General features: G+C 33.3%; 1 protein-coding gene and 1 non-coding gene across 2 annotated transcripts; both read right to left on the minus strand.

Annotated features, from left to right (window-relative positions):
• Positions 1 to 3,744: 3,744 nt before the first annotated feature.
• LOC132600045 (carotenoid cleavage dioxygenase 7, chloroplastic) lies at positions 3,745 to 8,930 on the minus strand. Its single transcript, XM_060313177.1, is given in 7 exon segments — positions 3,745 to 4,300; positions 4,818 to 5,135; positions 5,709 to 5,794; positions 5,928 to 6,206; positions 6,538 to 6,669; positions 7,656 to 7,784; positions 8,129 to 8,930. Coding segments are annotated over 7 exon segments (1,983 nt in total). The 3' UTR covers positions 3,745 to 4,063.
• A 6,195-nt stretch (positions 8,931 to 15,125) lies between these two features.
• On the minus strand, positions 15,126 to 15,232 carry LOC132600930 (small nucleolar RNA R71). Its single transcript, XR_009567386.1, has one exon. It is a non-coding gene; the product is annotated as a small nucleolar RNA R71 (small nucleolar RNA).
• Positions 15,233 to 15,476: the final 244 nt, after the last annotated feature.

Genomic DNA, 15,476 nt, shown 5'->3' on the forward strand with positions numbered 1-15,476 from the left:
TCTTTGTCAACCTATTTTTTCTTCTAAACTTTTTCGCTTCAAAAGCGGCAATAGTGATTACGCACAAAATAACTTCTCACCCCAATCCTTATCTTATTAAATCATCACTCTCATCGATCACTCTTCGTACGAAAAAAATAATAATCTATCACTCTTTGTTTCGCATCTCAGTCCACAATCCCGTTTCTTATGCCAAATTAATGTAATAATTACCCAGATTACAAAAAAAAAAAAAGACAAATTTAGTAAATTCAAAGTTTTAAACTTCTTCAACAATTCATTTTTTCCTTTGAATTTTTCTCTATATTTAGTTTAAACTTTTATTATCGATTTGATTGCTTTAATTCTCTTCTTCTGAAGATTTTTGATGTATGGTGATTGACTTATTTTTAGGAATATGATATTATTATGGAGAAATATTTTGGAAGAATTTGATTGTTTGTTAGAAATTTTTCAGAAGTTTGTTTTGATTTTGGAGCAGGGTGTTTCATCCGTGTTATAATTTATCCACGACGGTTGCCGATCAGTATTGAATTTATATTTATCGATATATATTGCACTTGTGTTGTAGATTGTTCCTGACTTTTTCTCCAATTATTATTGATTTATTTTTTTACATTCATCCATACATAAATTCAACTGATATTCTTCAAGTTTATGCGTTGTTGCTTTTTATCAGAATGTCAAGTAACTTCTTCAAAACTACTTCATGGATTTAGGTATGAAGATTTCTACATTTTTCTTGATTCCTTATCTTTTCGCTGTTTAAAAATATATCTTAACAACCTTTTGTTTAATTTTGTTTGTAATTGGACTATTTTGAGGGGAAAAGACATTAACTGCATTTGACATTTTTGCTTTTTTTTTTTTTGTTGTGTCATCGCGATGTCTTCTTTTTGTTTCCTTAAGATTATGTTTTGGTTTAGAAATTTAAGTTTCTCAAAGTACTTTTCTGTTGTGTTATGAACTTGTGTGGATCGTTCAAAAAAGAATGAAAATATATTCTATTTTTGCACAAAAAAAAAACTATTTTATGGTTAGTTTAAGGTTAGAGTATTAAAAAAATAGCATTTCATAAATTAAATTTGTAAGATTCTTAAATTGGTATCACTGTGTTGTTATTTCTGATACTTTTTTGTTTTCCAATTCAAACTTGTATAACATGACAAGTATTTTTTTACAACAACATTAATTTCCTTTTTACTCGCAAAATAGTTGAGGTAAAGGATTGATGTAGAAATTGCAAATATAGTGCTTGGTTCCCGCGTCACTTGTGTAAAAATTAATAGAGAAAATGACGTTTTCAGAAGAACCTTTTGTAGTTTTTCTTTTTAATAAAACAATTAACCATTATAGTTTCAACGGGGAAATAACAATTTTTTGTTTGTTTGTATCGTATTAGATATCTTTTATAAGACTTTTTAAAAAGTTATTTTTCCCTCGACAGTTTTATTTTGTAAATACTTGAGAAAATGTGCGCTATGTTGCCTTTTGAGATATTCTACATGTGATTAATTTTGGTGAACACTTCATGGTGACATAAAAAAAAAATGGATTTTACCTCTTAGGTTTTTGCTTTTTTCCTCTACGAAGTGGAAATAAAATAGAAACTTGAGTTTAAATATACCCTTTTAATTTGAAACCGTGTATTACTTTTACTAATTGTCCGTCCATGCATTAATAATATCATTATCTTCTAAAGATATTAAGTAAAGAGAGTTTTGCTTGCATAATCTTATTACTATAAGATTGTTACTAACATTTCTGAATAGCATTTAAATAGGAATACAGGGCGAGAAGACTTACATTACATAATTTTTTTCTCAACGCAATAAGTTCCCTTCCCAATAGAAAATTTTATTTATATGAATGTTTTTTCAATTGTATTTTTTCCTTAAACATTTGAGTTTTTATTTTAATTGTGTTTGTCTTAAATTAAAGTATATATTTTTATTAATTAAATTAATTACAAAATAAAGTGCCTTACCTCGCGAAGTGCGGGTCAATTAACTAGTTTTAGTTAAAAGTGGAGAGGTCTCGTACATCAAATTGCATCCCGATGGTAGTAGGTGTATAGGTTAAAATCTGTCGACACCAAATGGACGTATTAGAGGATGACACGTAGCGATGGTGACATGTCATATTTGAGTCAGCAAGCGAGGAGCTCCGGGAAAGCATAATGACGCTCCAGAGGAGTAACTTGGCAGCCGCTACCGGAGACAGAAAATACAAATGGTTCGGAGAAGCATGCCAAATCACCGGTTAAACGTCATTCAATGTGCAATTGTTAGAAGAAACCCCAAGTCTTCCTCCGGTCTTAAATGTCCATTATTGTCCTTCATTGCCATTTATTGTCACAACATTAAATTTCTTTATTACCTTTTATTAATAGATGTGCTCATCTCATTGTAGGAATCATCTGAAAATATATACAAGAATTGGAGAAAAGGCCATAAATAGTCCCTTATCTATAGGAGTAGGTCTAAAATGGTCCCTTAACTATATATTTACCGGTTTTAGTCCTTTAACTATTCAAAAACTTATCAAATTTGGTCTCCATCTATTTTTTTATACAAACAACGTACAAACTCATAAACCTTCGTGAGATTAATCGTTAAACCATTCCTCAAACCTATATTTCTCTCTCCCTGCTTCTTTTTCCACAAGTTCATTCTTTAACCTTAACTTTTTTCCTCAAGTTCTCTCTCGCGTTTCGTAACCGACCCAGTCCGTCGATTTTGTTAAAAAAAAAAAAAAAAAAAAACCGACGGTCTCACGTCGATTTTTTTTTTTTGAAAATTAAAGAATGAAATGTAGGAACTTGGAGTCAAACCCGGCTATGTTCCTTGGCATTAAAGGGCTTTACCACTAGACCACTAATATATTTTTTGTTCATATACTTACATTGATTTAATTTATACTGTTTTTTCATTCTAAAAACCGACAGACTCCTCCGTCGGTTTTTTTATAAAAAAATAAAAAATAAAAATAAAAAAACGACGGACTCCATCAGTTTATTTTAGAAAATAATATAACAAATAATTATATTTTTTAGCGTATTTTTGTGCAAAAAATAATCGACGTAGTCCGTCAGTTTTCTTTAAAAAAAATTTAAAAATATTATTGAAAAAATCGACAGTCTGTCGGTCTTTCCGTCAGTTTTTTCCATCGTTTTTTTTTCTGTCGATTTTTACCATTTTTTTTTTTTTAAACAAGAGGAGCTTGAGTTAAAAGAATCAGGGAGAGAGATATATAGGCCTGAGGAATGGTTTAATGATTAATCTGACGAAGGTTTATGAGTTTGTACACTGTTTGTATAAAAAAAAGACGGAGACCAAATTTGATAAGTTTTTGGATAGTTAAAGGACTAAAACCGGTAAGTGTATAGTTAAGGGACCATTTTAGACCAACTCCCATAGATAAGAGACTATTTATGGCCTTTTCTCACAAGAATTGTCTTGCTTATTTTGCTCTTAGTTCCTAATTTCTTTAGTTCAACTAAGCAAATATCTGATTGTTCGCTTGCCCGGAGACTCTAGCTCAAAAGATTCTCCAAGGCTCAGGCTATTGCTTTAAATTCCTTTAACTCTCTTTATAATTATCTTGCTTAATTTTACATATTATCTCACTATTCGGTCATATTGATCCACGTGTCCTTGATCATGTACACCAATTCAATTGTAATGATTTTATGTATAAACCGCAGGCATGTCCTTACACAAACATGCATCTTATTCACTATTTTACTATCAAAAGTACCTATTGAAAACAAATCCCCCCTCCAAGAAAGAAAAAAAAAAAAAGCCTGCATTGTTTGGATTTGGAACATATAAAGTCCTTTATAGGATTACTCCTATTATAGTTTATGCAACTAAATGCTTACTTCTGAAATAAAAGAATCGACATTGTTGGAACTCTTGTGGATGGATCAGGTACACCAATGAACTATGTTACAAAATAATCCTATGAAAAATTCTAAACACTTTTGAATATGCTACATATTAATGGACGTGTACGTGAATATACTACTAGATTATTTAGTAAAAACAAAGAAGAAACTTTTTCAGTTCCCAATATTAACCATATTGCTATCCTCCAGCACTGACCAAGAATCTTTACATTTGGATTTAAAATTTTGTAAATTGCCTTGTCCAGAGTTATTAGGAGCCCAAAAGCCATGAAAACCAAGTGGGAAATTCAAATGTCTTGGGACTTCAAGTCTTGCAACCACTTCATTCTTCTCTCCAATTCTTTGTGCATCCAAAATTACAAGATAGCACCTTTGTGTTGACACTGCATACTGCAAAATTTTCACAGACAAAATCGTAAGAATACTACCAAAATAATGCTGAAGTATTTTACAAAATCTAATTAATTAGGTCAACTTCAATGAAATAACACTATCAGATTACCTCAAAGACAACGAATTTAAGTTATATATACTACAATGTAAAAGTTTCTTTTTTATTATCGTCAATGTAGTTTAGTCTATTATAGGATGTCAGAAGCCATTTTTTTTCATGTTACTAATGTTTATTACAGAGATTTACTTGTAATTAGGTTATGAGTAACTTGAGTTTTGGTGAATTAGTTATTTGTATATTTAGTATAAAGTATACTATCAGTGTATATGTATGTATACTATATGTATAGTATATGTATATTTAGTAGTATAAGGTATACGCTAGCTATACACCCTGTACATATTTTATAAATTAAATGACCGAATGGTATTTAGCTGTAATTTTCTCCTTTTTTATGTCCAAATGCCCACTAAATTAAATGGAAATATAATTAATGATGATTGAATTGCTTACTTCAACTACAAGTAGGTATCCATCATCTTCTCTAGTTCCTTTTGGGATAAAAACAGGTTCACCAATGAATCTCCTTCTACCAGCTGACCACTTTTGGACTGATTTATCAGCAGTGTTTAGTTTCACAACTGTGTCAAAGGGAAAATGTGGCAATGCTTGGCGATAACCAGAAGAAGTTGCTGCATAAACATATTCATTTTTCTTTCCAGAAAAATCTGGATTCATGGCAGGGAAATCTGCAGCTTTGTTCCATTGAGGATTTAGGTCATTTACTGAACATTTCGTGCAATTCCCATTTGCATCCAAGTTTATAGATACCTGCATAGCCATAATTATTTCAAGAAACTTCAGAAATTGCATCTAAGTCATAAAACTAATTTTGTAACACAAAGATGATTCAACTTTATATATATTACAAAAAATAAAAACGTTGTGAATAAAGAAATGCTAAATCGATCGGGTCCGGGAACACAAGTAGGTTGTCACTAGTCTAGAATTCACATTACATAATATTCACAGTTAATATGTGTCATCATACGTGTCACGAGATGAAAGATATTAGGTTATTAGCTATGTTGGGTAGAAAATGAGTTTTTTAATTTCTAAAACAGTACCATGTGAACACTATGTAAGATCACCTGTTGATATGACTATATTTACATGCTAATTTTATATACTCATGTGGCAGCTAGTTGTGTTTTTCAGATCGGATTTAGCATATTTTAGCATTCTTTTAATTATCTATGATTGAGTTACTTTTCTAATTTAAATAGTTAATTTTACAGCTCCTGTTATAATAAATTGAATGTTGAATTAATGATCATCTATAAAAATTTGGACTACACATCTAGACCACAGAAGAATTCCTAGACAATGGAGGAGGGACAATACCTGAACTAAGTGAGGCAATAGCTTTTCTTCTCCTTCTTCTACATTCATCATGGCAGGATCAAGTTTACCACTTTGCCAATCATAGCCTGAAAATATCAACAAAAAAAAAATAAAAAAAAATCCGGTTATCTATATTATTCCTGCTAAAACTTTATTTAAACTGTCAGTACACATAATATAAATTCATTTAAATAGGAAGAGTATTAGTATAGTGCTTACCGAACATTTTCTGGAAATTGAACCACTCATAAGAGCAACCAGAAGCCTGAATTTGTATGTTTACATTTCCATTGTCATCACTAATTTCTTCAAAGGCATTTCCAACATGTAATACCCACATTTGTGAAGGAGCTTCTATCGGTTTTTTCCAGTCTCTTTGTACTTTAGTTTTCCTATTGGGAAATCTGGGCAGCAAATAAATTGGAGATGTTGGCTTGCTGGGATTTACTGATAATGCAGATATCATTGGAGACAGTCCACATACTGCTGTCATTGACCCTGCACTTCAACATAATATAATTACTTAGGTAACTATATCGAGTTAGTAGTGTATGCAGAAAATTCGCAAGCGATATCAATATCTCGAAGTGAACAAAAGAACAAATGAATAAATCACTATTATGACAAGCGGGGGTCATTTTTCATAGTTATACCCGATTTTTCATTTTGCTTATTATCTTTGTATATTTATTTAGGAAAAAGAAATCGATGAAGCGGAGTACTACTTACTGCGGAGTACCTTTTTTTCTTCTAAATTTGACTTCATAATAATTTAAAGACTAAAGTTGTGTAATAAAATTGAAGGTTAATTAACTAAACAAATTATTACCAGGAATATCGAGCTTGATGCGATTGCCAAACAATATGTAGTGAGTATCTGTAAAAGCCCAATCATGGATCATTAAGTGATCTGGAATCTCGAATTCTTGGCTTTGTAACAGCTGGAAGTTGGAATCAAATTCTGGATAATAAAACAAAATCAAAAGTATCTATTAGTAGAGACAAAAACAAAGACTGAAACAAATAACATGAACCTCTATTTTGGCTTTGTTATTTTTATATTGACTTTGTCATTCTTGTTAACGTAGTACTACATCTACATGTGATGTTGATAAGAACAGACATTTGACATAGAGTTGGATCATTGGAAACATACAATTTTATATATACTAGGATAATGGTTACCTCTTATCTTTCCTCCTTGGTTTAGATTAAATTATAGGCATTCGTTTAATATTATGCCAATTAAAGATCTAAGAATATTCTATTTATAAGGATTTAACTTTTATGCAACATAATTTTTTATATGCTATTAGATCATTACAATTATCCAATATGACTGAAGCTAATTAACAACTTTATTTATTTATATTATCAAAAGAGAAAATCCTACCTTGCACTGGTGACAGACCTAGAGGCATCAGAAAAAAGAAGGAAAAAGGGGAAGGACCCAAAATAAAATATTACTACAAGGAAAAAGCTTGTTTCTTAAGCATGCCCACATTTTTCTTTTTTCTTTTTCCTTTTTTCACTTTTTACTGTTGCTTTTGGCGGGAAGTACTCTGAGAACTAAGCTCCTGTTAGGCCATTAATTTTGGAAGCTTTTCAAAAAAATCGAAACATTCTTTGTTCATGAAATTTGATTAGTTTTTAGCGAAATTTGTATTCCACTTACAAAACATTAATTTTTTTTAAGTAAAATGCATGTTCAAACGCAACTTCAAATTTCAAAAATTATTTTTCAACAAAACTTCAAAAACTCTTTTTTTTTTTTAAATTTCGCAAAATCTATGGTCAAGCGCGAGCTAAACTTTAAAACAAACACTAACGAATACTCCTATATACTAGTGCAATTCTTTTCTTAATTCCTTCCCCACCTATAGACAATTTTTTACTTTCTAAAACTTAAAAAAACAAGAATCAATTAAAGTTCATAAACAATCTTACCATAGAATGTAAAATTACTCCGAGGTAGTAACATATCCTCTGCGTTGCATGACATGATCAAAAGTCTGTTTCTACGAGTATCAATCTTGTAATGAGATAGCAATCTCTTTGGAGTCATCTTGAACACCCCTGCAAATACCCACCAGAAAATATACCAAAAATATTTGTCAATTTAAAAAATCATTTACCTTATCACTTATCGGTGTATATATAAAATTTAAATCCTAAAAAAAAGTTCGGAACATGCAATGAGCATAACACTATCCTTTTTCCTTCCTTTTCCGGCTCAAAAGAAAATCATAAAAATATGAATTAACTACAAAGTTCGTCGTTAACTATGAATTTTTAATAATCCGCCGTTAAATAAGATCCTCGGACTCCGCGCATAGCGGGAGCTTAGTGCACCGGGCTGCCCTTTATATATTGAAAGAAAAGAAGTATAGTACTTTTGTAGCATATTACATAGTACATACCATATAATATGGGCTTCAAGATTTGAGCAGCAACATCCAAAAAATCGCCATTAATTTTTTTATCTTCTGGTAATAATTCAGAGTTCTTGATGAGTTCAAATTTCCCAACAGTGTTCAATGTCTTAGAATCAATCTCATAAGGTTCACCACCTTCCCACAAGCAAAACAACCTGCCACCCCATTGCAACACACTAGTATTTGCCACATTCTTCATCACCTTAGTATTACCAACCATCTTCCCACCTTTCAGGACCGAAAACGGGCCCCGGTGAGTGAACTTCCACTTCCCTGTCACCGGGTCCCGCTCCTCAGCCTGAGCCTCAGTCTCAATGTACCTAGCCATGAACTTTACCTGGCCCGAACCGCCATCAATTTCAAATGTCCTTAAGTAACCGTGCCCGTCTAAAGGGTGCACTGTGGACCCGTGATCATCAGCGAATAGGCCCGGCCCGGTGAGGTAATACGTCCCCGAGGGGAAATCGGATGGAATGGATCCCTCCACCACCCGAAGGTTGATAGGTTCAGTGGTTTCTGAACGTTGGGACACAAAAAGGAATTGATAATCCCAAAAGGCAGTAATTGTATCATCAATTTCTGGTGTGTAAACTTCATGAGTTGGTGATGTAGTTATTGTTATGGCACGTGGTACGTGGCTGGGTAATGTTATTTGGCTCACCGTGGACGGGAATTTTGCTGGTGGCAGAAGTTTTGGAGGAATATTAATAATATTATGGCAAGCTTTGGCCTGCATTTTGGCTTTTGTTTTCGAGAGGAGTGGTAGTGATACAAATTAACAAGCCATCGAACTAACTATATATAATATGTAAGTTGACATCATCCTCAAACCCCCCCCCCCCTAATTCCGTGTCCATGTGGCGGATCCAACAATGGTTTCAGGGTGTGGGGCGAATCTACTGTTGAAGTTAGATTTGGCGGAACTCAAAAGTTTTGATTTAAATTTTGTATTTGTATAAGAAATTCATTTAATATACGTAAATAATCTATCTCGAACCCATGTATTCTGTTCTAGAATTTATAACTCATAAAGTTTAAATTCTTGAGTCCGCCTCCGTTCGGGTTCGACATAATATCCTATGCTTTTGAGTCGAAATTTTTATATACATATGCATGGAAAAACAAGTATAGATATATAGAGTTAGATATATATTTCAGAATTCATTCTTTAAAATTATTAGAATCCATCGTGTTTAAATTTTGAATCAGTCACCGTTCCTAGTAGTGGAGCTAGCCACACTCGTCTAAGGGGGTGTTAATTGACACCACTTCGCTGAAAAATTATAACGTATAGATAGATAAAATATTTTTATATATATATACTATATATTAAATTTTTCTTAACTTCTTCGCATATTTATTTTTTTATAATTGGACTGATCCCTTTATTAAAAATCTTTAACTCTGTCGCCGACCTTACAGCAGAAAGAGAAAAGAAAAAAAAGCCATTTGGGGTGGGTGGTGGGGGAGGAAACAGCCAATAGCTTTCTTTTCGCTTTGTTTGTATTTGCTAATATTCTTGGCAATGACGAGTTGTCCTATGCTTTGGTAAGATCGTATGGAATTGAAATATATGGTGGGACTATGTTACCATATTCAGATTTTGTAACTTACTTGTATAATATTTAGACAATTAAGGTGGTGGGCCTTTTATGCCTCTTACTTTTTCTTCGTTGGAAGACAAGTTCCTATTAGCTTATAGTAGTATACTAGTATGATATGAGTGCAGAAATATTTTTACTGTCTGTTTATTGTTTGTTTCCTTTCCTCAAACTTTGATGGAATATGCCGTCTTAGTTAAATTAAAATTTTCAAATATGATCACTCCTGAGTAATTCCAAAGAACTTCATCAATTACACCTCTTTTTAGCTTCTCTGTGTATAGGTCTATTTGATCTGCAGTTGGTTAAATTTTAAGAGTACCTATTAATTACAGTTAGAGACGCATTTAAAATTTAAATTTTATGTGTTCAATTTTTGAATTCTTATTATTGAACTCATAGTATATTTGAAATTATGGGTTCAAAATCTCGACTTGTTGAAATTTTAATAATTTTTGACATATATACTTCGTGTAAAAAACGTAGGATTCAGTTGAACCCGATAATTATTCTGTATTCAATTATTTTACTGTAAACTTAGAATTGTTTTGTGGAGGACCTAAATAAACTGACAAACATCTACGTGGATGAGCGTTCAAATTAAAGATCCTAGGCAAACCAATTAACTTTTGCTATTGTTTTCACTATCCAAGCTTCCTTTAGTACATAAGGGGTAACCCATAGCAGCAACCTTTTCTGTATAAGGTTCGAAATTAAAGGGTGAATCGGATACGCGATGGAGATTTGGTTTAATTTGTCGTCCGCTAGAAATGTTATTTTAGTTATAAAAACTTTTTAACAGCAAATTAGTAAACACACACACACACAAAAAAAAAACTATACATAAAACACATAAGATCATTTCATCTGGTTTTATAATGGATATTTCTATGGCACATAGATTATAAATGTGTGCGGATAGGAAATATATTTAGTCTTTTCGTGGTAGAAGAGTGAAGTGTCTCACAAATTAGCATCATGTTGTATATGTGTCACGATACATTATATTGGGTAATGATGAATCACTATTATATTGTTGTTATCGTACAAAATCAAAGTTTTGCATGAAAATGATTATAATGATGAATTCCCTCATGACTCATTTTTTCTTGTCTTTCGGTTGTTTTGAGAGTTAGTCTTCTTTGTCAATTGGTACCAAATTCAACCCACGTTGGCCAGCAAACAAAATTCATCCAACCTTATGCAAGTGCAATCATAACTATGTAGAAAATACATAATTCCAATGACCAGTTAATAATATTTACAAGTACCTAGTAGTGATAATAGTAACACTAGTGCACCATATATATAAGCAAAAAGGACAATTGGTTCATGATTATTTCACACTACTAAGTATTATACTAATACTATATGCATAAATATTGATGCCAATATGTGATGTCGTGGTTGATTCCATCAACAAAGTGACAAACGAGGGTCCACATTGTTCGTTTCATGGCCGTCTAATGAGGAATCTTTATGATTTCATGCATTCATCAACTTCCACCATTCTATAATATAATTGTGGATTGAAATTGAACTACCCCCAAAATTATAAAATACATGGGAGTTTTCCAATTTGGGGTTTGTATTGACCAGGGTCCAATCAACGGTATGTCCCAATTGTGTGGATCTTGGGGTGGTGGGTAGGACCCAGGAATGAAGCTACAATATTAGGTACTATTTTGGACGAATTCAGTAGCTTTTGCTTAGACTCAGTATTTGTAATAGAAAAATCATTATATATGCATATTCAAATTTAGTAATAATTCATTATATATGCATATTCAAATTTAGTTGTAAGCCCAACAGTATGTAACTAAAACGAGTTATGAATTTGATAATGAGTTCAGAATCCATAACCTTCAAATCGAGGTTCTAACTCTGGTAGGACCGTTAATTCTTAGGATTCAAGAATCAAGGGCAACCATATTGGAGAGGAAATGCACATTATCATTTGTTTTGCGCAAAGTTGTAATTTGATTTACCCCCTTTGCTTCTTTAATCATACATTTTTTTTTTTTTTTTTGTGGCTATGAGGAGGTTTGAACATGATGAGGAGAAAATGATTTCACTAATGAGCACACACGCACTTTTCTTTTGGAAAAATATTAGAAAAAGAAAACTACAGCTCATGTATTCCATGTGTTCCCTTTTAGCACAAGGTGAGTACTTAAAAAAATTGAAGTTTCTTAAGCAACTTAGAGAAAGTGCAATAGAGAGGAATGAAGGTCTTGAATGTCGAGGGTTAACTCCTTCAAGCAGACAGGCGAATGCAAATAGAGGCGAATCTAAACTTTAAATATATTATGGGTTCGATTTCATCAGGTCTAACAAGACACATTTAATTTAATTGGTTCAAGAGATTTATAATTTGTACTTATTTAGAGTGTGTGTCTATACACACACATATATATGTATATATGTGTGTGTGTAAAGTTTGAGTTAAAGCTACCCATGAACCTATAAGATGTATGCTAGATCTGCCCATGAGTGCATATTAATATTATTGCACTCAGTATCTAGCTCTTTGTTACAGTGGTAAAAGCTCATTAATTATTTAACTTCCAAAACTATTCAACTGTGTATATAGTACTTCAAGTAGAAAGTCGACATACTACATACGCCTTACTTGTGTGCATACATTTTATAGGTTCATGGGTAGCTTTAACTCAAACTTTATATATATATATATATATATACACACACACATGAGTGCTTAGTAATATTATTGCACTCATTATCTAGCTCTTTGTTACAGTGGTAAAAACTCATTCATTATTTAACTTCCAAAACTATTCAACTGTGTATATAGTACTTCAAGTAGAAAGTCGACATACTACATACGCCTTACTTGTGTACACATCTGTTTCATTTTACATGTTCTGTTTTTGGAGAGAAGATAAAGAGCCTGTTTGGATGAGCTTATGCCTATAAGCTGCAAACAGCTTATAAGCTAAAAAAAAATAAGTTGGATAGTCTAACTTATTTTTTTTTGGCTTATAAGCTGTTTTCAGCTTATAAGTTGCTTTAGATAAGCTAAGTCAAATGAGCCAAATTATTTTTTTGAGCTTATTTTAAGCACAAAATGACTTTAAGTTGGCCAGCCAAACACTCAAAAAAACTGAAAACAGCTTTTAAGTAACTTATAAGCAACTTATAAGCCAATCCAAACGGGCTCAAAGACGGGTGTTTGCTTGGAGTGAGAAGAAAGAGGAGAGAGAGAGAGAATTGTTGGTAACCATAATTAATGTTCTTTGGTTAGTAAATGAACCTGGTCCATTGGATAAACAATGGGACACGTGTGATGTGCCATGAATTTCGGCACATTTTATGCCTTTGTAACTAGAAGTGTTGCTTGTTTTTAAGTGTTTTTACATTGTTTCTTATGTTATTTTTGTGTTTTATAGGGTTGGTTAACTTAGGATCGGAAATGAGATGAAATGCTGAAAAACGGACAAATTGAAGCTAAATGACGGTCCGTAACTCATGTTACGGACCGTAACGGGATACGTAACTCATGTTACGGTTCGTACCATTGAACCGTAACATGACCTAAATTTCCAGAAAGTTTTCATTGAAACCATCAGTGTTACGCTGTGGTGTTACGGTCCGTAACATAGCACCGTAACATCAGCCAAATTTCCAGGAATTTTTCATTGAAACCATCAGTGTTACGCTGTGGTGTTACGGTCCGTAACTCATGCTACGGTCCGTAACATAGCACCGTAACATCAGCCAAATTTCCAGAAAGTTGCCAAGTGACGTAACAAGTTACGCCTCACAAGTACGGTCCGTAAGACAGGTTACGGTCCGCAGCATGCTGGCCGTAACATCAAAGCTGACAAATGACGAACTGAAGGATGGACCGTAACACAGGTTACAGTCCGTAACATGGCCGCGTAAGGGTGTTTTTGTCCAGAAACTTGGCGCGATTTTTGTCCCTATAAATACTTAAATTAGGTTTCTATTTCATTATTCAGATTTCTTTTGGAGGCTTAAACTCTAGGTCTTGAATATTAGAAGAGATTAAAGCATTTAAAGCAACAACTTCACTCTCATTCCATCTTGTATTGCATTGTAAGTATATTATGTTAATTTGTAAGCCTTCTTTGTTAGTCAAGATTATGAGTAGCTAATTTTAAAGCTAAGGTTGTGAGTCCCATGATGGATATTATGTGAATGGGTTTCTATTATTGATATATGCATAATGGTTGTTGGTATTCATTCAGTTTTTGTGATTTAGCGTTGGGTGATGATTGCAAGCATTATCCTAAGCCATTATATTAACTTTTCTTGGGAAAGAAAGTTAGTATTGGTAAGATTGAATGACAATGACTCGAGGTGTTAACCCTCGTTTAATAGACTAACTTAGGGATGAGAACAAGTCTAAATTGACATTTTTGGTCATTCTTCGATTGTAACTCTTTTATATTCGGAAGAATCATAAAGACAAAATACGGCTTAGCTGTTGAAATACATTAAAAAGTTCTTAAGAGACCAAGTGCATATCCATAGAACAACCATTAGAAGTATATCACATTGAAACCTGAAGCATAATAGCTAATCAAGTTGGGGAACACAACCTTAGTCTCTCTCTCGCATTAATTACATTTCAAGTCAACGTATTCAATTACAATATTCAACAACCAATTCAAACTATCCAGAATAGGATTAAAGCCTTTAAAGACTGGTATCGCATACGATTAGTACTCTTTTCTCTCCATATTCCCTGTGGGATTCGACCCCAACCTTGTTGGGTTACTATATTTGACAACGTCCGCTTTACGCCATTAATAGGTGTAATTTGAGCGTATCAAATTTTGGCGCCGTTGCCGGGGAATACAGTTTAGAAATTACTAATTGTTATGTACTCTTCTTTAAAACTTTTTCTATTCCATCACACCTTGTTTGCTGTTGTAGTGAACCAGGTGAACATGGCAGGAAGACACAATCGCAAACAAGGAAACCAAGGGGGAATCCAAGTGAACCATCCTGCACCAGAAGAAGAGGAGGATGAGAATGTATTTGCGGAATTCATCGACAAAGCTGATTATGCTTCTGCTGTAGTTCCTCCTAGAACGGGAAATGCTAATTTCAAAATTGATAGTTCTATCTATCAGCTATTGAAACTTGAAGGCTATTTCCGAAATTCTTCGGAGGATTGTCCACTCCGACACCTGAAGAATTTCCTGCATGTATGTTCTCAACAATCTCAAGGTGTTGTTCCTATTGATGCACTGCGGTTACAAGTCTTCAAATATTCCTTGGCTGGCCAAGCAAGGGAATGGTATGAAAAGCTCTCCAGCAATACCATTCATACCTGGAACGAGTTAGCCAATATATTCTTGAAAAAGTGGTTTCCACCAAGCAAAAAGGCTGAGCTTAGGGACAATATCTTTGAGTTCAAACAACTTCCAGGGGAACAATTATATGCAGCATGGGAGCGTTTCAAATATTATCTAGCTCATTCTCCGACTCATGGATTTCCGGATGCAATTCTCACCGAGAAGTTCTACAAGGGGTTAGATACCATGAATCAAATTGCTGTCAACACTGCAGCTGGGGGATGCTTCATGGATAAATCATTTGTCAACATCACCAGGTTGCTCGATAAGCTTATTACCCACAACCAAGCTTGGCACTCTAGTGATAGTGAAATCCTGTCTTATGGTAGTCCCCCTGCTGCCGCGGTGGCCAAAGAAAATCATGAGCGAGATCATGCATTCGCT

The sequence above is a fragment of the Lycium barbarum genome, chromosome 6, assembly GCF_019175385.1.
Source record: "Lycium barbarum isolate Lr01 chromosome 6, ASM1917538v2, whole genome shotgun sequence".
Taxonomy (NCBI): domain Eukaryota; kingdom Viridiplantae; phylum Streptophyta; class Magnoliopsida; order Solanales; family Solanaceae; genus Lycium; species Lycium barbarum.